At 41.7% G+C, this 24997-nt stretch overlaps 1 protein-coding gene across 2 annotated transcripts in view; it reads left to right on the forward strand.

Moving 5' to 3' along the window:
- The window catches only part of DGKB (diacylglycerol kinase beta), a 784212-nt gene that overhangs the window by 378710 nt on the left and 380505 nt on the right, over nt 1-24997 (forward strand). For both annotated transcript variants that reach the window (XM_089654572.1, XM_089654573.1), the window contains one exon: nt 9038-9154. In XM_089654572.1, the coding sequence (XP_089510698.1) occupies nt 9038-9154 (117 nt within the window). The remainder of the gene's footprint in view (nt 1-9037; nt 9155-24997) is intronic.

The raw sequence follows: 24997 nt of genomic DNA on the forward strand, positions 1-24997 counted from the left end.
TGCATAATACTAGAAAAGAACTCAACAATTATGTATCAAAATTTGATGCAAAGAAAGAAAACAAAAAACACGCTTAAGCATAGTGTATAGTATGAAATTAATAAAAACTGGACAAGTCCCAGCTAGAATAATAGTCAGGTGTCTTTGTGACTCAGATAACAGTTAATATAAAACTTCTGCATGCAAGGTCTTGATACCACAACTACAGTGCTGCACTTGACTCCTAACAAAAGGTGCTCCACCACAGTGCAAAGATGTGCCTTCAAATTAGATCATGGGCTCACAAATAAATATCGGTCAAGTACGCCTTCCGCCAATCACAGGAGTTGAGTAAAAGTTTCAGGATATCTACTTCTACTGCTCAAATTAGATAAAGGCCACCATAGTGTAGTAACTCCAAATACGATTGATTTATCAAGAGAAATTGCACTTACATTTATAAAGGCAGTAAGAATGTGTATACACAGCAAACAAGGATCCCACAGAAAGCATCTATGCACCACTTCCGGATTACGCGATGATGTCACCTGGCCCCGCCCAACGCATTACATCACTCATCATGTGACTTCATCAGGAGGTTCTCTGCTGGTATGGGGTCATTAATAGTATGGAATAGGCAGCTTGCACATCTGGCAAGGCACCACCAATGCTGAAAGATATATCCAGGCTTTAGAGCAGCATATGTTCAAGCAAGAGTGGGACAACTTTCCTCTCCCAAAACTCCAGCAACTGGTCACCCCACGTTTACAGAGTGTTGTTAAAAGAAGAGGGGAGGTTACACTGTGGTAAACATGGCTCTGCCCCAACTTTTTCAGATTTGAGGTTGTACTTTGCCAGCTTTTTGTTGCCCTCTCTCAACTTTTTTGAGACTTTGCTGCCATCTATTTGCCATTTATTTATTTCAGGTACTTACATAGCGCCATCAATTTACACAGCACTTTACATATATATTGTACATTCACATCAGTCCCTAACCCTCAAGGGGTGTACAATCTAAGGTCCCTAACTCACATTCATACATATACTGTACATACTAGGGACAATTTAGACAGGATCCAATCAACCTACCAGCATGTCTTTGGAGTGTGGGAGGAAACCGGAGTACCCAGAGGAAACCCACGCAGGCACAGGGAGAACATGCAAACTCCAGGCAGGTGGTGCCGTGGTTGGGAATTGAACCAACGACCCTAGGACTACCAGGTAGAAGTGCTAACCATTTAGCCACTGTGCTGCCCAAAATTACCTTATTTTTTCATAAAAAGGTCTATTTTATCATTTCAAACCTTTGATATGTTTTCTATTTCTTATTTTGAATAAAATATTGAAAAGAGAACCCAATTCACCCTCTGCGCGCTCAGGTGTATCCAGCCCAAGGTAACGTCCAATGTCAGTGGTGTTAATCAAAATGTAGGCAGGATCTGTGCAGCTATCCCTTTAATTTGTCTTGGGCACAATCTGTACAATGAAAGAAATTAAACAAATTAAACCAAATTAAAACAATAGTATACCGCTGTATGTGACCACATGAAAAACAAATTTCATGTGAATGAAAAAAGTTAGCATGATCGGCTCCAACTGTAACTCTGAGCTGCATGCGGACAGGCAGTGCGGAATGATGTCACAATCCAAACAAGACCTTATGCAATGACGGCTTGATTCTGAAACGCGTAAGGTATGGTTTGGATTGTGACGTCATCCCGTTCTGCCTGTCTGCTCATGGCTCGGAGTTACTGCTGGACCTGACAGTGCTAATTTTGACTAAGCTATAGATCCTTAGCATCGTGCTGACACTCACCTATTGTAAGTGTGATACATATGTAAGGCTAATAAATTTGTTTGACACTTTTGGCTTTTTTGACACTTTTCCCTGTATGCATGATTGGATCAGACGATGAGGATTAACCTGTGCTTTGCTGGAGAGGAGTTTATGCTGGGCTGGAGATGATTACTATGATTACTATCACCAGTTGGATGCATATTAATATTGGATAAATATAAACCTGGACCATATATATATACAGTACATATATATATATATATATATAATTATTATATAGTGTTTATATAGCGCCAATAGTTCGCTCAGCGCTGTACATTACAATGGGAGACAATACATGAGACAGTACAATGACCAATAAATTGGTAATAGTTTGACACTTTTGGCTTTATACATGTGCTATATATGTGTGTGTGTATGTTTTTTGAAGCCTTTTGATCAGTCATTGATTAATATTGGAAGAATATACACCTGGACCATATATATATATATTTTTTTTTTCTTTTTTGAAGCATTTTGATCAGTTGGTGATTAATATTGGAAGAATATACACTTGGACCATATATATATGTATATATATATATATTTTTTTTTTTTAAGCCTTTTGATCAGTTGGTGAGCACTGAGTGTGCTCAGGAAGAGGTCACTTGGTGCTGTGTGATAGATATATATATAAAATATATAAGATATATATATATATAAAATATATAGCTTTTTGGAACACTGTTTCACGTTGCAGCTCTTTGCACAACATTGGATGATTTACACGTATGCACTGGATATGAACTTTGGACTTTTTTGGTATTAGGAGTTTTTGTTGGATTGTAGTCACGTATGAATTTATATTTTCTGACTTTATTCATTTATTTATTCATATATTTATTGATACATAAGCACTGACGCGCTATTATAATGTATTTTTCAGTTTTTCTATATATTTTAGAGATCAGAGTTATAGCACATATGTATTTGTTTATTCACATGTAATGTGTTTTTCATATGCTCACATGCAGCACGGTTACATGTTTTTCATATCTTGTCTTTTAGTAACTGCAGCTGAGTATTTTATATACAATACAATTTATTTATCCAGTTGGCGCAGACTTTCCATTTATAAATAATATACCATTGACATGATTTCAACAAATATGCAAGAATGCCATATCTCTATGAATGCTGAACATCTGATGTGACAGCCCATCTCCAGCACAGCCAGATCGCCTAGATCGTCAGCTGGATGTCCTGTGTGCAGCCCAAGCAGCTCCCTCCAACTGCCCCTATGATAGAGAGAGAGAGAGAGAGAGAGAGGAGGGGGGGGGGGGAGGATCTGTTCTTTAAAGCAGAACTACACTGTATCTAAGCACCACAAACCAAAAATGCTATATAACCACTTCCTGTCCAACCCATGTATATAAACGGCCGGACGGGAGCAGTGTAGCTGCAGGTGGCCGTTTATAGACGTCCTCCTGCCTCCCTGCTTGTGCGCACTCCCTGGGAGCGCGCAGCACCGCGATCTGGTGCCCGCTGTACGGGAGCTCTGTGTGAGGTCCCAATTCATGTGATCACTGATTGGCCAATCAGTGATCACATTAATAGTAGTAAGCAAGATGTCACTTGTGACATCATTGCTTACTACATGTGAAATCTGTGAATGATCACAGAGGTCACATGGTACAAGGCTATTCACAGCAGCCTTGTACCATGTGACAAGCTGTGACCAATCACAGCTCATGCAGTATTTCTCAATGGCTGCAAGAATGCAGCCAGAGAGAATGATAAATAATTGCTTTTACAGCTTTTATGGGTGTAAAAGCAATGAGTGTAAAAAAAAAAAATCTTCATCACCCCCCACAAGTAGTACAGTGTCGCTATGGTGACACTGTACTGCTAGGGTGACAGCCTTGACCCTGACCTTGACTCAAACACTAACTCTGGCACTGACCTAGATCAAACCTTGATCTAGGTATTTTTATTTATTTATTTATTTTAAACTATTATTTTTTATATATTGGTTGTATATTTCTTCCTACTACCATAACCAACCATCAAAGAACAACCCAAATTAATTTCTCCTGCTCCTGATGATCACAGCAATACCACATATGTGTATGTCAGTTGTTGTTTGTACCTGTAGTGCAGCCCAGAAACAATAGTGCACATTTTGCTTTTTTTTATTCTGCCACTAACTGACACAGATACTAATTTAAAAATTAAAAAAAAAATCCTGACAAAGAAAAAATCTTGACCCTTGACCCTGACCTTTGACTCTGAACTTGACCCAAACATTAACCCTGGCACTGACCTAGGTCAAAACTTGATCTAGGTATTTTTATTTATTTATTTGTTATTATTGTTTTTATTGATTAGTTGTATATTTCTTGCTACTACCATAACCAACCGTCAAAGAACAACCCAAAATAATTTCTCCTGCTCCTGATGATCGCAGCGATACCACATACAGTGGGGATCGAAAGTTTGGGCACCCCAGCTAAAAATGTGTATTAATGTGCAGAAAGATGCCAAGGAAAGATGGAAAAATCTCCAAAAGGCATCAAATTACAGATTAGACATTCTTATAATATGTCAACAAAAGTTAGATTTTATTTCCATCATTTACACTTTCAAAATAACAGAAAACAAAAAAATGGCGTCTGCAAAAGTTTGGGCACCCTGCAGAATTTATAGCATGCACTGCCCCCTTTGCAAAGCTGAGACCTGCCAGTGTCATGGATTGTTCTCAATCATCGTCTGGGAAGACCAGGTGATATCAAGCTCAAAGGTTTTAAATGCCCAGACTCATCTGACCTTGCCCCAACAATCAGCACCATGGGTTCTTCTAAGCAGTTGTCTAGAAAACTGAAACTGAAAATAGTTGACGCTCACAAAGCTGGAGAAGGCTATAAGAAGATAGCAAAGCGTTTTCAGATGTCAATATCCTTTGTTCGGAATGTAATTAAGAATGGCAGTCATCAGGAACAGTGGAAGTTAAAGCAAGATCTGGAAGACCAAGAAAAATATCAGACAGAACAGCTCGCAGGATTGTGAGAAAAACAATTGAAAACCCACGTTTGACTGCACGATCCCTCCAGAAAGATCTGGCAGACACTGGAGTTGTGGTACACTATTCCACTATAAAGAGATACTTGTACAAATATGGTCTTCATGGAAGAGTCATCAGAAGAAAACCTCTTCTACGTCCTCACCACAAAAATCATCGTTTGAACTTTGCGAATGAACATACAGACAAGCCTGATGCATTTTGGAAACAAGTTCTGTGGACCGATGAGGTTAAAATTGAATTTTTTGGCCGGAATGAGCAAAGGTACGTTTGGAGAAGAAGGGACACAGAATTTAATGAAAAGAATCTCTGTCCAACTGTTAAGCATGGGGTTGGATCAATCATGCTTTGGGGTTGTGTTGCAGCCAGTGGCACAGGGAACATCTCACAAGTAGTAGGAAAAATGGATTCAATAAAATTTCAACAAATTTTGGATGGTAACTTGATGCCATCTGTGAAAAAGCTGAAGTTAAAGAGAGGATGGCTTCTACAAATGGATAATGATCCTAAACACACCTCGAAATCCACGGGGGATTACATCAAGAGGCGTAAACTGAAGGTTTTGCCATGGCCTTCACAATCTCCTGACCTCAACATAATTGAAAATCTATGGATAGACCTTAAAAGAGCAGTGCGTGACAGACAGCCCAGAAATCTCAAAGAACTGGAAGACTTTTGTAAGGAAGAATGGGCAAAGATACCTCAAACAAGAATTGAAAGACTCTTGGCTGGCTACAAAAGCGTTTACAAGCTGTGATACTTGCCAAAGGGGGCAGTACAAGATATTAACTCTGCAGGGTGCCCAAACTTTTGCAGACGCCATTTTTTTGTTTTCTGTTATTTTGAAAGTGTAAATGATGGAAATAAAATCTAACTTTTGCTGACATATTATAAGAATGTCTAATCTGTAATTTGATGCCTTTTGGAGATTTTTCCATCTTTCCTTGGCTTCTTTATGCACATTAATACAAATTTTTAGCTGGGGTGCCCAAACTTTCGATCCCCACTGTATGTGTATGTCAGTTGTTGTTTGTACCCCCGTAGTATGGCCCAGAAACAATAGTGTACATTTTGCTTTTTTTATCCTGCCACAAACTGACACTGATACTGATTTAAAAATTGAAAAAAAAAAAAATCCTGACAAAAAAATCCTGACCCTTGAACGCTGACCTTTGACTCTGACCCGGACCCAAACGTTAACCCTGGCACTGACCTAGATCAAACCTTGATCTAGGTATTTTTATTTATTTATTTATTTATTATTATTTTTTTATTGATTAGCTGTATATTTCTTGCTACTACCATAACCAACCACCAAAGAACCACCCAAAATAATTTCTCCTGCTCCTGATGTTCACAGCGATACCACATACTGTATGTGTATGTTAGTAGTTTGTACCCGTAGTACAGCCCAGAAACAATAGTGTGCATTTTGCTTGTTTTTTTTTTATTCTGCCACTAACTGACACGGATACCAATTTAAAAATTAAAAAAAAAATCCTGACAAGAAAAAAATATTGACCCTTGACCCTGACCTTTGACTCTGACCTTGAGCCAACCACTAACCCTGGCACTGACCTAGATCAAACCTTGATCTAGGTATTTCTATTAATTAATTTATTTATTATTATTGTTTTTATTGATTAGTTGTATATTACTTGCTACTAACATGACCACCCACCAAAGAACAACCAAAATAAATGTCTCCTGCTCCTGATGATCGCAGCGATACCCCATATCTGTATGTTCGTTGTTGTTTGTACCCCGTAGTACAGCCCAGAAACATTAGTGCACATTTTGCTTTTTTTATCCTGCCACTAACTGACACTGATACTAATTTAAAAAAAATTCTGACAAAACAAAATACTGACACTGACCCTTGACCCTGCCCTTGACCCAAACACTAACCCTGGCACTGACCTAGGTCAACCCTTGATCTAGGTATTTCTCTTTCTTTCTTTCTTTCTTTCTTTCTTTCTTTCTCTCTCTCTCCCTCTCTTTCTCTCTCTCTCTCTTTCTTTCTTTCTTTCTTTCTTTCTTTTTTTTTTCTTTCTTTTTCTTTCTTTCTTTCTTTCTTTCTTTCTTTCTTTCTTTCTTTCTTTCTTTCTTTCTTTCTCTCTTTCTCTCTCTCTCTTTCTCTCTCTCTCTCTTTCTTTCTTTCATTCTTTCTTTCTTTCTTTCTTTCTTTCTTTCTTTCTTTCTTTCTTTCTTTCTTTCTTTCTTTCTTTCTTTCTTTCTTTCTTTCTTTCTTTTTTTCTTATTCTTTCTCTTTTTATTTCTATCTATCTATCTATCTATCTATCTATCCATATCTATCTATCTATCTATCTATCTATCTATCTATCTATCTATCTATCTTTCTTTTTCTTTCTTTCTTTCTTTCTTTATTTACAAACACTTTTTTTTCTCTCTGAAAGGACAGAGAGAGACACAATGGGGTTTATTTACTAAAGCTGGAGAGTCCAAAATCAGACTCCCTTCTGCATAGAAACCAGCTTCCAGGTTTCATTGCCAAAGCTTCATTGAACAAGCTGAGGTTAGAAGCTGATTGGTTTCTATGCAGAAGGGAGTCTGATTTTGGACTCTCCAGCTTTAGTAAATAAACCCCAATGTATCTCCCTCCTCTATTCAGAGAGAGAAAACAAGGGCGGTGGGCTTCACAGTGAATGATCACTGTGATATCCAATCAGAGGTTTTCATAGCCATCATGTGACCCAGAATCGGGAGCTCCAGGTCCCGATCGTTAGAATAGGAGTCAACGCTCTCACTGGCACCCCGGGCTTTGTGCTGGGAGAGCATCGTATGCAAATTAGCGTGCCCACATAAAAAAAGTCCAGTCCAGTGGGGGTGATAATCTGTGTACGCTTGGCACCAAGTGGTTAAAGATACTGGGACACACAGGACACCCAGCAAGGGCACAATGGCAGTTGAGGGTATACCATGCGTCCTGATCCTTAGGGGTGGGCCAGCTGTAAACACTACAGCCAGGGGCGGACTGACCATTTGGGAACTTGGGCAGAAGGGTCAGAAGGGGGCCCCATGAGATGCCCCTGGTACCTTTCATAGGCTTTTTTGGGTGTGGTTTGAGTGTGGGCAAGGACACAGGGGCCCCATGATCCCCTATTGCCCGGGGGTCCCATGAGTTGTCAGTCCGCCCCTGACTACAGCAATGAATGACACTGCACCGCCCTAGAGTGTCATTGGTTGTAGCGGTACTGGCGGCTGGCCCACCCACACCATAGCGACTCATGACGGTAATCCACGGCAAACTGGTTGGAGAAACACAAACGGCACCCCTGTTGAGAACTGCTGAAATACGAAAGTACTTGCTGGAGACTGCTGATGGCCAGGGATACAAGAGATGTGTGTTTGACTCATTAGTATCTGTGTTACCATTACTTACAACATTCTGTACACCTGTCCAGGGGCGGACTGACAACTCATGGGGCCCCCGGGCAATAGGGGATCTTGGGGCCCCTGTGTCCTTGCCCAAACTCACAAAAGCCTCTGAAAAAGGTACCAGGGGCATCTTATGGGGCCCCCTACTGACCCCGGGCCCTCGGGCAGTGCCAGAGTTTCCAAATGGTCAGTCCGCCCCTGCACCTGTCAGTTATCGGGAAACATCCTACTAGCCTACTAGGATTATGGGTTGGAGAAGGGAGGAACTTTAGAAGATGTTGCAGCCTATGGAAAGAAATAAGTATGGCAGACTCTAACTTGTGGGATCAAACACTGAGCCCGGTTCACATATACTGTATGCGGTGCGGTATATCGCATGTGATTCGCACAGGAACCGCACCTCATTCCTGTGCAAATCACATGCGATTTGTGTGCGGTGCAATTGGAGCCAAACATTTTGTATGGCTCTTATCGCACCACACCAAAAAGCTCAGGACCCTTTTTTTGGTCGGATCGCATGGGTATTCACATCTATGCGATCCGATTCTGCACATCGCACTGTGTTTTGGGGTGTTGTTAACTTAACATACACACCTGCAGCGGTTCGCATGAACGGGGTGCGATTCTGATGCAGTGTGGAATTCGCACAGAAAACGCTGCCGCACCGCATCAGTGTGAACCCGGCGTCAATGTTCACGGATTGGACTAAATGAAAATGCTACAATGTAAAAACAACAATTATTTCTTTTTTCTTGCTGATATTAAACATTCATTACAAATCTGTGCATGCTTTGTATTCAAAGGAAAGACAGTCCACGGTGAAGAGAGAGAAGAACTGCGCACAGCAGGGGAACAAATCAGCTGAAAGGACGAAGATGCAGAGAGCGAACTCGGTCACCGTGGATGGGCAAGGTCTTCAGGTTTGACATGGCCTCATTGGATTTCTTGGAATCTTGCTGCAACAATGTTGCATTGCTTTTCTCTCTTACATCTTGTATAGTTGTGGTTGGGATCAACCAAATGAGCAGACGGAGGGAAACTTCCAGGGTTAGCGCATGCATTCAGTATACAACCACGTGGAACTAAAGTGTACGAGATGGGATCAAAAAGTTTCCAGACTAATTTTGTACACCGGGAGCTGTGCAACTGGTGCTATTCTGACCACGTGCATTACCAGAATTGGAACGTTTGTGGTCACGAACATTTGTTCTTTTAAATGATTATGTACAATATAGACGTGCTTTAAAGAACAACACAGACAACAGTGTGTAAAAATTGGATATTAGATTCTAATATATATATATAGAGAGGTATCATTTGCGTGCGGCCAGCGCCAAGAGGTTAAAGAACAACGCAGACAACAGTGTATGCAAAATTGTATATATTAGATTCTAATATATATATTTACACAAGGTGGTATCACAAGGTTTTGAGACTAGTTGGCAGCACAAGGCTGTACGCACAGTCGCAGGGAGCACCAACCTTCATAAGTCAGTGTGCCAAAAGACATCATCCTGTGTACTCTGGAAGCTGTGCAACTGGTGCTATTCTGACCACGTGCATTACCAGAATTGGAACGTTTGTGGTCACGAACATTTGTTTTTTTAAATGATTATAGAAATGCTTTAAAGAACAACACAGACAACAGTGTATGCAAAATTGGATATATTAGATTCTAATATATATAAATATATATATTTACACAAGATGGTATCACAAGGTTTCGAGACTAGGTGGCAGCACAAGGCTGTACGCAGTCACAGGGAGCACCAACCTTCATAAGTCAGTGTGCCAAAAGACATCATCCTGTGTACTCCGGGAGCAGTGCAACTGGTGCTATTCTGACCACGTGCATTACCAGAATTGGAATGTTTTTGGTCACAAACATTTGTTCTTTTAAATGATTATGTACAATATAGATGTGCTTTAAAGAACAACACAGACAACAGTGTGTAAAAATTGGATATTAGATTCTAATATATATTTAGAGGTATCATTTGCGTATGGCCAGCGCCAAGAGGTTAAAGAACAACGCAGACAACAGTGTATGCAAAATTGTATATATTAGATTCTAATATATATGAATATATATATTTACACAAGGTGGTATCACAAGGTTTCGAGACTAATTGGCAGCACAAGGCTGTACGCACAGTCGCAGGGAGCACCAACCTTCATAAGTCAGTGTGCCAATAGACATCATCCTGTGTACTCTGGGAGCTGTGCAACTGGTGTTATTCTGACCACGTGCATTACCAGAATTGGAACGTTTTTGGTCACGAACATGTGTTTTTTTAAATGATTATAGAAATGCTTTAAAGAACAACACAGACAACAGTGTATGCAAAATTGGATATATTAGATTCTAATATAAATATCTATTTTATTTATTTTGGGTACTTATATAGTGCTGTCAATGTACGCAGCTCTTTACATACATATTGTGCATTCACATCAGTCCCTAACCCTCAAGGGGTGTACAATCTAAGGTCCCTAACCCTCAAGGGGTGTACAATCTAAGGTCCCTAACTCACATTCACACATAAATATAATAGGACCAATTTTAGACAGGATCCAGTTAACCTACCAGCATGTGTTTGGAGTGTAGAAGGAAACGGGAGTACCCGGAGGAAACCGAAGCAGGCACAAGGAGAACATGCAAACTCCAGGCAGGTGGTGCTGTGGTTGGGATTCAAACCAATGACCCTAGTACTTCCAGGCTGAAGTGCTAACCATTTAGCCACTGTGCTGCCCATATATTTATATATGGTAGTATGGTATTATAGGTGGTATCTAAAGGTTTCAAGACTAGTTTTGTAACACGCCAACAGATGGCAGCACAAGGCTGCACGAACAGTCACAGGGAGCACCAACCTTCATCAGTCAGTGTGCCAAAAGACATCATCCTGTGTACATCAGGAGCTGTACAACTGGTTCTATTCTGACCACATGCGTTACCACGTCTGCTGTTTCATCATGGACAGCAAGTTAGAACAAAGAGCAAACGTGAAATACTGCGTGGCCTAAACCACCCAGTAAAGTACAAAACTGCTACATGCACTTGGCCTCTGGACCAAGAGAAAGGAGAACAAGCGCCATCTAGGTGTAGTATTAAAAACAACATTATATAATCAAAAACAAATGCACACACAAAAAGAAGATTTTTTTTCGCCTTGATGCGCTCAATTTGTTGATTATTTGCTTTTGTAACTTGGCCTCTAGACAGCTTCTTTTTCACAGTGAGGTAGGTTGAGTCTGGTAGCCCAGGTGAACATCTGGAGAGATTCCAGGGCTGGTTCCACAGGTGAGTGACTGGAGGACTTTCTGGGCTGGGAACAGATAAGCAGCTGGGGGGATCCCAAGACAGTAAGCACAGGTGAATGGCTGGAAGGGTCTCAGGGATGGTAAGATGGGCAAGTAGCTGGAGGTGCAGGGCAACCACACTTGATGTGTTAGAATGAAGTCCTGTGGTAATCTGCAAAGGTTTCAGCAAAAAGTTCCCAATTTGCAAACTCTGTCATTCCTGGGGATTTTCTGTAGACCAATGTTAGTGGTGAACCCAAACCTCATTTTGATGTCTGATAAGGCTGCAATAACACTTATGCGACTTCAAAATCGTGTGATTTTCATTGCGACTTGATGTAACTTTGATGTGATGTTGGCGTGGCTTTCATGCGACCTTGGCTTTGATCAAGAATGAATGTTTGTGCTGTACAAAGTTGCACACAAGTCATGTATAACATTTACTATATATATATATATATTCTGAAGTTGTGTAAATTGATATGAACCAGGGGCAGACTGACCATTTGGAAACTTGGGCACTGCCCGAGGGCCCGGGGTCAGTAGGGGGCCCCATGAGATGCCCCTGGTACCTTTTTCATAGGCTTTTTTGAGTTTGGGCAAGGACACAGGGGCCCCATGATCCCCTATTGCTTGGGGGCCCCATGAACATGTCTATATTTAACCAGTTCCCGCCCGGCCTATAGTAAAATGACAGCCAAGCAGGACTTTAGTCAATCTGAGTGGACATCATATGACATCCTCCTGGATCACCGCCTCGGACACAGCTGATGACTGATCTGTGTAATGGCCCATTGCCGGTACCATGTGACTGCTGTGACCAGTCACAGCAGGTCACATGACAATTGTAAACGATGGATGGCTTCCTTTCATGCCATCCTTTGTATACAGTTGTATTGCTAGCTGTGATTGGTCATAGTAGAGACTGAGCCAGTCACAGCCATCTGTGTCATCTGATTAGCTGTGGCCAATCACAGCTAATCACAACAAAACAAACTGAATGAATTGATTTCATTCAGTAAAATGCTTGCTTACAGCAATGAAATTCATTGATATAAGCAACAATAATGTGTACAAAAAATAAAAAAGACTGATCACTTCCCCAGAGTAGTACAAGGTTACTATGGCAACATTATATTACTCTGGTCACAGTGTGTGATAACAAAGAAATAGTAAAATAATAATAATAATAATAATAATAACAATAAATACTATATATGACACTATATGTGACACAGTGCTAAGGCCTTTGTGGATTACCTACCCTGGATGAGATTGGATGGTGCATTACTCTGACCACGTTTCTGGCAGTAGATGACCACTACCTGAGAGAGGATATCTTATATGCGCATTTTTGACGCACTTCTGGTGAGTGCGCATTCTTTATACCCATTATCCACTGTGTGATACACCCGACTCCCGTTTTCACGCACTTCAACTGGATCTAGTGGTTTCCCGTGGTGGCGTTTGAATCATTTTGGGACATTCACTCATTTAAATTTACCCAGTGTGATTCACTACTTTGCACTCAATTTTATTGTTATTTTATGTCTATTTTATGTTCATCCAGCATGTTGTTACAATATGTCTAGTTTTATTTACATCTAGCGCTGCACCTTTTCTCTATATAGATTTATTGGAAGGTTTGTCCTTTTGTTACCTTTTTTGGTGTTCTAGTGGCTATTTTCCTGAGTCTCAGATAGCGCTCGCTTACTATTTTTCTACTACTTTTCTACAATATATATATATATAATTTATTTTTTTATTATTATTATTATTATTTTATACCGTATATGTATAAATATATACATATACGGTATTTATTTATTTTTTGTGCTATCACCAGTCAGTGTCCCTGATCACCACCACACCAGTCATATGGTGACACTGCACTGCACTGGTGACTGTATGTAAATAAAAAATTTATAATTTATTTTTTCAAATTTTTTAATTTTCCAGAAAATTAGGACAAAAAATTACAACAATAAAACTCAACATGCCTCTTACTAAATACCTCAGGCTGTCTACTTTCCAAAATATTTTGGGTGTTATTTGTCCTGTCCAGACATTTTTGGGCCTCAAGAAATGACATAGGCCATCAGTACATCAGGATTGATCGATTTTATGATATATATCATAGTTTATGGAATCTATAACTTTCCTACAGACTAAATAATACCGTTTTTCACCAAAGAAATGTAGCAGAATACATTTTGGCCTAAATTTATGAAGAACAATTATTTATCTGCAAAATGTTCTAACATAGACAAAGAAAATCGTGGTTTTTTTTTCTAATTTTCTGTCTTTTTTTCTTTTTTTTTTTTAGCAAAGGATAAAAACCCAGTGGTGATTAAATACCACCAAAAAGAAAGCTCTAGTGTGAACAAAATGCAAAAAATTTGGGTTGGGTACAGTGTTGCATGACTGCACAATTGTCACTCAAATTGTGACAGCGCTGAAAGCTGAAAATTGGCCCTGGGGGGTGAAAGTGCTCGGTATTGAAGGGGTTAATGCAGTTTCCCACCTTTCAGTCAAACCTAAGACCTTTGTTTAGCTATAAAAACCCTAAAGTAGAGTCTGGCCAATTAGAAGGAGAAAAGGCAAATTAAATATTAAACGTTTATCCAATGAGCAGGGAAGAGATATTTTGGCTGGCGGCTGACATATGGTTATTATAATAACAAATAATGGAGACATTATAATAAAACTCAGCGCTCTGTCTCAAGTGGAAGACTCTAATTACGAGGCTGTAAAATGTGATGGTTTGGCAACTTCTCCTCGGTCATCATTTGGCAATGGCGTGCTAACTAGCACGAGTACAAAGATTTATTGCAATTAATGCCTCGTCAGAATTTTACAGCGGGTTTAAAACTGATATCCAGACACTCATTGTCTTTTAATCAGGTTGGCACTTGGGTGATGAGAGACTTGTGCTGCATTGATGTGCAATGATACCAATATTTGTGGCTGAACTGTTCCCATCATTCTCTCTCTTCCTAACTAGATTTTATTTTTTTAATTTTTTATTTATTTCAGGTAATTATATAGGGCCATCAATTTACACAGCACTTTACATATATATTGTACATTCACATCAGTCCCTAACCCTCAAGGGGCGTACAATCTAAGGTCCCTAACTCACATTCATACATACACATACTAGGGACAATTTAGACAGGAGCCAATTCACCTACCAGCATGTCTTTGGAGTGTGGGGGGAAACCAGAGTACCCGGAGGAAACTCACGCAGGCACAGGAAGAACATGCAAACTCCAGGCAGGTGGTGCTGCGGTTGGGATCTGAACTAATTACTCTGGGCACAGTGTGTTTTAACAAAAAAATCTTAATCTTAAAAAAAAAAATAAAAAATAAATTATATATATATATATATTATATATATATTTTATTATTTTTGTAAAAAAATAATAAAAATAATAAAAAAGAAATTATATGGCTACCACTGCTGCCTCAGCCCATGAAGAGGGAGAGACCCGGAGAGAGACGAAGCTCTCATGCACATCACTGGATCGAAAGAAATTAATATATATATATATATATATATATATATATATATATATATATAAATTTAAAAAATAAATAAATATATATATATATATATATATATATATACAGTTGTGTTCAAAATAATAGCAGTGTGTAATAGAGTATGTCAAAAAATAAATGCAGTTTCCGCTCCTTGAAATTTGTTCTTTAATTATATAAACTCAAAAGTCCCGGTTTGACCTGAACATCCCTTGTGTGTGTTTGTATATACAGTTGTGTTGAAAATAATAGCAGTGTGTTGAAAAAAGTGAATAAAGCTCAAGATCCTTCTAATAGCTTTTATTTCCATCCACACAAATGCATTGGGAACACGACACATTCTATTCCAAATCAAAACATGAAGAAAAATAGATCAAATTTGTGTTGTTCCTCTAAAAAAATTGAAGAAAAGTGAATATTAGACGGTTCAAAAAAATAGCAGTGTTTGTATTCTTCTTTACAAACTCAAACATTCACTATATAAACTGAGAAATGTTTGAAGATTTTGCTTTCCTTTGAATGACTTCATGAATATTTGGTTGTAGTCGCACTGTTTCTGAGAACTGCTGTACATCTGTGTTGCATGGAGTCACCCAACTTCTGGCCCCTGTGATCAGGTATTCCAGCCCAGGATGATTGGACTACATTCCACAGTTCTTCTCTATTTCTTGGTTTTGCCTCAGAAACGGCATTTTTGATGTCACCCCACAAGTTTTCTATTGGATTAAGATCCGGGGATTGGGCTGGCCACTCCATAACGTCAATCTTGTTGGTCTGGAACCAAGATGTTGCAGGTTTACTGGTGTGTTTGGGGTCGTTGTCTTGTTGGAACACCCATTTCAAGGGCATTTCCTCTTCAGCATAAGGCAGCATGACATCTTCAAGTATTCTGATGTATTCAAACTGATCCATGATCCCTGGTATGCGATAAATAGGCCCAACACCGTAGTATGAGAAACATCCCCATATCATGATGCTTGCACCACCATGCTTCACTGTCTTCACAGTGTACTGTGGCTTGAATTCAGTGTTTGGGGGTCGTCTGACAAACTGTCTCCGGCCACTAGACCCAAAAAGAACAATCTTACTTTCATCAGTCCACAAAATGTTGCGCCATTTCTATTTAGGCCAGTCAATGTGCTCTTTGGCAAATTGTAACCTCTTCAGCACGTCTTTTTTCCAACAGTGGGACATTGCGGGGGCTTCTTGCAGATAGCTTGGCTTCACATAGGCGTCTTCTAATTGTAACAGTCCTCACAGGGAACGTCACACCTTCTTTCATCTTCCTGGAGCTGATTGTTGGCTGAGTCCGCGCCATTTTGGCTATTCTTCTATCCATTCGAATGGTAGTTTTTTGCTTTCTTCCACGTCTTTCAGGTTTTGGTTGCCATTTTAAAGCATTTGCGATCATTTTAGCTGAGCAGCCTATCATTTTCTGCACTTCTTTATATGTTTTCCCCTCTCCAATCAACTTTTTAATCAAGGTACGCTGTTCTTCTGAACAATGTCTGGAACGACCCATTTTCCTCAGAATTTCAGAGAGAAATGCACTGTAACCGGCATGTACAACATTTGCTGCCCTCCTTCCTTAAATAAGGGCAATAATTGCCACCTGTTTTTCAAAGAATGAATGACCTCACTAATAGAACTCCACACTGCTATTATTTTGAACATGCCCCTTTCAATTAGTGATTCAATTACACAGAATCAGCAGCATGCATGTCATGACTGTTGGGTCTGTTGGATTTCTGTTACTCTACTACACCTGCTAGTAAATTATTTGCCATGTAGAAATATCATTTCTACCAAAAACAGTGATTGATCAGGTTAGTGATGTCTGACTGCTATTATTTTGAACACAACTGTGTATAAATATATATATATATATATATATATATATATATATATATTTTTTTTTGTGTGTGCTATTAATATATATATATATATATATATATATATATATATATATATATATATTGGCTACATCTTTTTCTGTAAATATTTTTATTGCACCATTTTGACCTTTTTAGTAATAAATCCTATTTTCTGAAAAGTGTCCAACTGTTTCTAATGCTTGTTAATGCAAATTAAGAATCCCTGTCTCTGAAGAGCGCTACTGTGTGTTTTTAAACTTCTGCATACATCTGCCTGTGGTGACAGTGTGTATACAGATGCTTATTCAAACATCACAGTGTTACTGCTAAGATTGGCGAGTTTCCTCCTACTCTGTACTAAAAGGGGGTGGTGGCAGTGTGAAGGGTTAATTGCATAATTAACCTGACCCAGTAACAACCGCTCTCAGGCTGCGGCACATAGGTTGTGGTCCAGTGAGCTGGAAAATCTTTGTTCAGGGTGCAGCTGAGAGTGGCATTGTTACGCACATGACAGCGCGGTTTTAGATTGGCTAGTCCTTCGGTCACAAGTTGGTAAGAAGGGCTGGGGGTCTGACGCCGCACCCGTCACAGATACAACTAGAGGGACTCTGAGGGGAAATTAGTATGATGTCTCCAGATTCTGGTTGACCCTCCATCCCTCCAATTCTAACAGTTAAAGATAAAATAAGAGTCTGGATACAATTAAATCTGGACTTTATACATTCTGCTTTTGGGACTTTCCTCTTTGCATATCCAGTCCTTACTAGGGACCCCCAGTCACCACTCCTGATTGAGTTGCCTAAGGGTAGTCATTCCCTCTATGCTATCTAAATCAGACGAATAAAACACTTACTGCATTAGGAGATCCAGTGTCCCACACCTTCCATCTACTTCTGAAATAGAAACCTTTCAGTAACTTTATAGGTCATCCTGAGTAAAAATCTGACATGTTACAACACAGAGCAGCAGTATTAGTTTTCAAAAATGATCCTCAATCTTTTGCAATTGAAAAGAGTGTAAGCTGGGCTCAGCGCTCAATGCCCACTAGGAGAGAACTCACAAGGTAGACCAGCTGTTGTGGCAAAATATATTAATGTAGCACTACCATCTTAGGAGTTGCTAGAGAGTTGGATCCCCATATAGTCCTGCACAGCCAGACAGCACACATTTCCTTCCAGCTTTGCACTCCAGAGACAGTAAACAGTTCTTGAACTTGTTTTTTTGGGCAGATTTTATTAGGGGATTGAAACTTGGATGGGGATGAGGGATACATGGGATGCCAAGGAACTGTAAAACTGAGGACAATTTCCTGGAACTATGTACAAGTACTCAGCATGGTTTTCTCTTCTTGGAGAGCTATCCAGCCTCTCCTTGTGTACCACCTTAGAACCCAGATGAAATCTCCTCTTCACCCAGCTGCTTGAGGGAATCCCTGGTCAAGAGGTCCCAGAAGCTGCCACCTTGAATGAAAGCAGTCCCAGATTATTATTATTATTATTATACAGTATTTATAAAGTGCCAACAGTTTGCTCAGCGCTGTACATTACAAATGGAGACAGAACATGCGACAGTACAATAACAATAGAATGTGATACATGAGGGGTTCGAGGGTCCTGCTCCTTCGAGCTTACAATCTAGGAGGGAGGGGATAGTGGTACAGGAGGAGATAGCTGTGGGGGATAGAGTGGTAGGAAGAGTGGAGGAGATCGGCAATTAGCAGGGGGTGGGGCAGGCTTCCCTGAAGAGGTGGGTTTTCAGGGTGCTCCTAAATGAGAGGAGAGTAGGTGATATTCTGATGGATTGGGGTAGGAAGTTCCAGAGGATGGGTGACGCCCTGCAGAAATCCTGGAGGTGGACATGGGGGGAGGAGACCAGGGAACTAGAGAGAAGGAGGTCTTGAGAGGAGCGGAGTGTGCGTGATGGGTGGTACTTGGATATTAGGTCAGTGATGTAATTTGGGGCAGTATGATGGACAGCTTTGTACGTCAGTGTTAGGATTGAAGGTGAATGAGTCTGGCTGCCGTATTCAGGATCGACTGAAGCGGGGATAGGCTGTGGCGAGGCAAGCCAGTGAGAAGGGAGTTACAGTAATCGAGTCGTGATATGATGAGGGAGTGGATAAGCTGTTTAGCGGTTTCTGGGGTTAGGAACGTGCGGATTTTGGCGATGTTGTGGAGGTGGAGTCTGCATAAGTTAGTTAGTGATTGGGCTTGGGGCTGGAAGGATAGGTTTGAGTCCAGAATGACCCCAAGTACTCTGGCCTGCGGGGCTGGCCTGATAGTGGCATTGTTGGACGTGATGGAGAAGTCAATGGGGGGGTGGTGTGTGGGCTGGGAGGAAGACTAGGAGCTCGGTTTTGGAGAGGTTCAGTTTAAGGAAGTGGACCAACATCCAGTCTGACATGTCATTTAGTAGGTTTGTGATTCGGGCAGAGATTGCAGGGGTGAGGCGAGGGGTTGAGAGATAGATTTGTGTGTCATCGGCATAGAGGTGGTAGTTGAAGCCGTGAGAGTGTATGAGTTGGCCAAGGGAGGAGGTGTAGATGGAGATGAGAAGGGGCCCGAGGACAGAGCCTTGAGGGACCCCAACAGAGAGGGGGAGTGTGGGGGAGGTGGTAACGTTATAGGTAACGCTGAAGGAGCGTTGTGATAGGTAGGACGAGAGCCAGTAGAGAGAGGAATCTCTGAGGCCGAGAGAGTGTAGTTTTTTGAGGAGGAGAGGGTGGTCGACTGTGTCGAAGGCCGCGGAGAGGTCAAGGAGTAGGAGCACTGAATAGTGGCCATTAGCTTTGGTGGTTAGAAGGTCATTGGAGAGTTACAGTAAGGCAGTTTCGGTGGAGTGTAGGGGACGGAATCCGGACTGAAGGGGATCGAGGAGGTTGTTGTCGTTGAGGAGAGAGCTTAGGCGATTGTAGACTAAGCACTCGAGGAGTTTGGATGTGAAAGGAAGCAGGGAGATGGGTCTGAGGTTGTTCGGGTCATTGGGGTCCAGGGAGGGCTTTTTAAGTATTTGAGTGATGTGCGCTTGTTTCAGAGGGGAGGGGACTGCGCCGGAAGAGAGGGAGAGATTAAAGATGTGGGTGAGGGAACGTAGGATGGAGTGGGAGGGAGGTCGTAGGAGTTGTGAGGGGATAGGGTCGAGGGGGCAGGTGATGAGGCGGGCATAAGAGAAGACCTTGGTGACCTCCTCGATGGTAGTAAGGTCAAAGGTGTGGAGTGTTGAGGGGGCAACAGTGTGAGGAATGTTAGGTGGGGTGGAGGTCAGAGCAGTGGTGAGGCCGAGGGAGAGGGGTGATGAAGGGGTAGCTGTGTGAGAGGGGACGGGTTTGGAGGGAGTTTGAGCAGCGGCGATGTCCTTGCGAATTGTGTCAATCTTGTTTTTAAAGCGATTGGCAATCTGAAGGGCGGTGAGTGAGGTGCTGGGTGGAGGTGGGGGCGGAGAGAGTAGAGAGTTAAAGGTGGAGAAGAGTCGGTGAGGATTGGAGGAGAGGGTCTTGATGAGGGTCAGGAAGTAGGCTTGTTTGGCATCGTGGAGGGAGGAGGTGTAGGTGTGGAAGGCAGATTTATAGCGGGTGAAGGCTAGTTGGGATCTGATTTTGCGCCATAGTCGCTCCAGGGCACGACTGTGTCGTTTGAGAGTTTTGGTGTGATCAGTCTGCCAAGGCTGGAGCGAGTCTGATGTTTCATGTGGTTAAAGGCGCTATTGAGTCCAGCGTGGCTGACAGCAAGTTGTTATAGGCAGTCATAGCCAGGTCGGGGCAGATGGGGGCTAGTCAGGTTTCCCACCCAATGCTCTTTCCCCTTATCCGGCCTAGGGGGTGTGGGGTTACTCACTCAGTCTCTCCTGAAAGCTTATGGATTGGTGGCTGCTCTCAGGCCTTACTCTGGGCTGGCTCCTTCCCTGCTTCCCAGGTTGTCCTCAGGGGGTGATGAGACTGGCAGATCCTCCCTTCCAGCTCCTCCACCTGTAGGTACACCCCTCTTCTGGGCCCTCTTGCAGGCTCCACACTTCATCCTGCTCACTTCATTCTCCTGCTGCTGAACAAGCTTGGTCACTCTTAAGGGCTGCCCAGACTCCATGCCAAGCCTCCTGCTTGAGGATTAGCCAGGATCCCTGGAGAGTGCAGACCAGCTTCTCTTCAACCCCAACCACTGAATTCTAGACACTTCTCCAAGTCTCTAGATCAAGGAAAATTTCCAGAGAGCTGATTTGCAGAGCTGATTTGCCCTGACAAAAAATTTACACATATGACTATTTCTCCCGGCAGCCTCCTACTTAAAAAAGGAATTAACTTAGCTCCCCCTAGCTACCTAGGATGGTGCTACATTAATGTGAACGTATGGAGGAAGTATATCAATGGCTGCATACATGACCACACAGGGCCAGAGCCTTTGCAATGAACCATACAGCAGATATCCATACACTCGGTTGACGTGCGACAGCAGGAGGTGGCTGGAAGGCTGACCACAACGGGGCACCTGAATAAGGAAGGGCTGCTACCCAAGATAGAATGTCCGTCCCTAGTCTGTCCCTCCTTCATTGGAACCTGTCCCTATGTTAAGCAATCCATCCCTAACCAGCAGGGGTTCTGTGCCTGACCTAACCACTGCTAACGTGCACCATCTGAAGGTGGACAGTGCAAATTATTAGCACTGCCCACTCTAAGGATGGCTGTGGAGGTCAGCCTTCCTGTTGTCTTCTGCTCCCTCTGCATGTTGGCCATTGCACAGCACCACCCTTGAAGGCAGGCCAAATTACACCTGCCTGCAAGCTGTCCATAATCTCCTGTCCACTGTTCAGCCTAAGCTGATCTGTGCCACATGTTTGTGAACACCAGGCAAGAACTGCACAGATGCCAGGATTTCCATAGTTGTTCCAACCTCTGAGCCAGCATCTCAACCCAAGAAATAGATGAAACAAGTTGTATTCAGAGGGGAACACAACGGCACCACATTCCCAATTGTTATAAATTACCAAAAGAAGAGGGAAAGAATACAAAGAAAAAGAAAGAGGAGGAGAATAAACTCCTCACATGGAAAGAGGGAAGTGAACGCGACTTTAAAGGTGCCACAAATAGTAGAACAACACTACAAGCTAAAATTTACTATGTTTATTGTCAAATCAATAAAATTCAATTTAAAAGAAATACATTCAATTATGCCAACATTAATGGTAATACTTGTTCAAGGGCATATATCCGGTGTGATATTTCTCAACATGTTTCGCCAATTTTAGGCTTCTTCAGGAGATATTAGATATAGCACCTACAACAACAATTTCATGTTGATTACACAATATACCAACAGATTAAATATCTTGGGATACACAGGTCAAAAGTAGAACAGATATCAAATCAAACACATCAGATGTGATATACATCATATAAAATATTTTAGAAATTGATGAAGGGCAACTTACCAAGGATTTCATAATGTCTCAGATGGATAGGTAGTATACAGATATTTAATCTGTTGGTATATTGTGTAATCACCATGAAATTGTTGTTTTAGGTGCTATATCTAATGTTTCCTGAAGAAGCCTAAAATAGGCGAAACATGTTGAGAAATATCACACCGGATATTTGTCATTGAACAAGTATTACCATTAATGTTGGCATAATTGAATGTATTTCTTTTAAATTGACTTTTATTGATTTGACAATAAACATTGTAAATTTTAGCTTATAGTGTTGCTCTACTATTTGTGGCACCTTTAAAGTTCCGTTCACTTCCCTTTTTCCATGTGAGGAGTTTATCCTCCTCCTCTTTCTCTTTTTTTGTATTCTTTCCCTCTTCTCTTGGTAATTTCCAAGAAATAGATGGTGACTCTGCACGATCCTGAAAAAAGACGGTTCATTCTGAAAAGAAAAGCAGATCAAGGTATTGTCAAAGGGAGCACTGTGACTTCTGTGAGATGTGATAAAAGCATGTAAGTATTGCACTTGCACATTACTTAGCAGGCATGCACTTACAATGAAAATAAAATCTAATGATAGATATGTTTTAATGTAGCCCAGTGGTCTCCTAACTGTCCTGGGGCCGGATGTGGCCCTTTGCTTGACTTTATATGGCCCTTGAGGCATTATTCATGCCACTGACACCGACAATGGGGTATATTTCCTGCCACTAAAGCCAAAAGTGGGGCACTATTCCTTCCATTGACACCAACAATGGGGCAATATTGCACTACTGACACCAGCTATTTCTCCTCTTAATACAAAAGATTGGGCATTGTTTACTCCTAAATTCTGAAGGACAGGAGTTAAAAATATAAAGTGCTTCCTTTTGGAGATGTTTACCTAATTGGAGATCATTTAAAGGGGAAGAGGCTGCAATTCCTACAGAACCAATTTTTTTTATGCTGTGCACACTGAAGAGCAACTCATTGCAACTACAGAAGCAATATCTATTTATTTATTACTGGTACTTATATATCACAGTCAATTTACACAGCACTTATCATATATTATTAGGTATGCAGAATACAATTTTTTAAACACCGAGTACGAGTACCCATTGGTGTATTTAGGTTTTGTGCTGCCCTAGGCAACACAAAAATTGGCACCTCCCCTCCCCGCAGAGAGAGCCTGACACTGACCAACAACACCCCTGCCCCCCACCATAGAGAGCCTTCCACTACCACTGCCCTCCAACACCAGCCACCATCTCCTATAGCAAGAGAGAGACACTCACCTTCACAGCTCCGGACATCCCCAGGAACGAGAGTCGGGCTGTGCATACACCATCATGAAATCTGCAGCCTCTCTCAGAACCCACCAGGTCCCCATGCTGGGTATGTCCCTTCTTTCGTCCCTTCTTCCAAGGGACAGTGCTGCCCCCCCCCCCCTGAAAAATGCTGCCCTAGGCAAATGCCTTGTTTGCCTTGTTGTAAATACACCCCTGCGAGTACCTATACTTTTTGTCATACTACTAGCTGATACTGATTACCGATACTTATTGGCTAGGAAGAGTAGCTAGAGGGCGGTTTTGGATGTGTGTGTGTGTGGGGGGGGGAGTTAGGGAGTTGGGTGAGGACAGGGTGGGAGGAGGGGGAATATGGGGTAAGTGAAGGAAAGGTAGTTGAGGGTGGGGTGGGAAAGGCATTGTGGGGTAGGGAGGGCTGGGGTGGTTGGGATGAAAAAGACTGTTATTCCTTAAGGGATAGATGAGGGGGATGTGAGGATCATTTGGAGATTGCTGGATGGTCGGAAGGGACCTCTGGAGCACACACGCTGTTGCACAACTTTGCAGAGTCACTGCAGCTCACGGATGTGGGGCAACTAACACACCCAGAGGGAAGGGAATTCACCTTTTTTTCCCCCGTACACCATACTTTATCCTGAATTGACTACTTCTTTGCCAATAACATGCTCTTACAAAACATTACGGACTCTGAGATACACGATATGGCAATTTCCGATCACTCCCCGATTTCCACCTCCATACGACACGCGCAAAACAATCCCCACTCACGCTTCTGGCGTTTCCCCTCCTTTCTGGCACACAACCGGGACTTGCTCCGAGTGTTGAATAATCCTTGGAGCGAGTTCTGCGAAACAAATGCAGAACATCAAACAAACCCTAACTTCTTTTGGGAGACGGGCAAAGCGGTTCTGCGTGGTAGAATCATAGCGTTTACTTCCACCTACAAGAAAAACCTTCTTCAAAATTATACAGCAGCAAGTCTCCGTTTAAGACGGGCACAACAAGATCTAGCAAATCTTAATTCCCACGAACATAGAGCTGCATGATCAGAAGCCAAACATCAATTTGACACATGGGCTGTTGCCCTAGAGGCCATACATCAATCACACAACGACCTGCAATTTCACAAGTTCGGCAATGAGCCGGGCAAGCTGCAAGCAAGATTATGCAAAAAGCCATTTACACCCACTCTTTTTACGTCTCTGAAAGATGCTCAGGGAACGCTGAAAAGTGACCCTCTAGACATTATATCCATTTTAGAAGACTTTTACCAAACTCTCTATGGTCCGGATCCTATAGACATGTCTAAGGCTACCTCCTTCCTGGATTGTGTCTCATT

The sequence above is a fragment of the Staurois parvus genome, unplaced genomic scaffold (assembly GCF_062004578.1).
Source record: "Staurois parvus isolate SC_StPar_1 unplaced genomic scaffold, SC_StPar_1.0 ptg000779l, whole genome shotgun sequence".
In the NCBI taxonomy this organism is placed as follows: Eukaryota; Metazoa; Chordata; class Amphibia; order Anura; family Ranidae; genus Staurois; species Staurois parvus.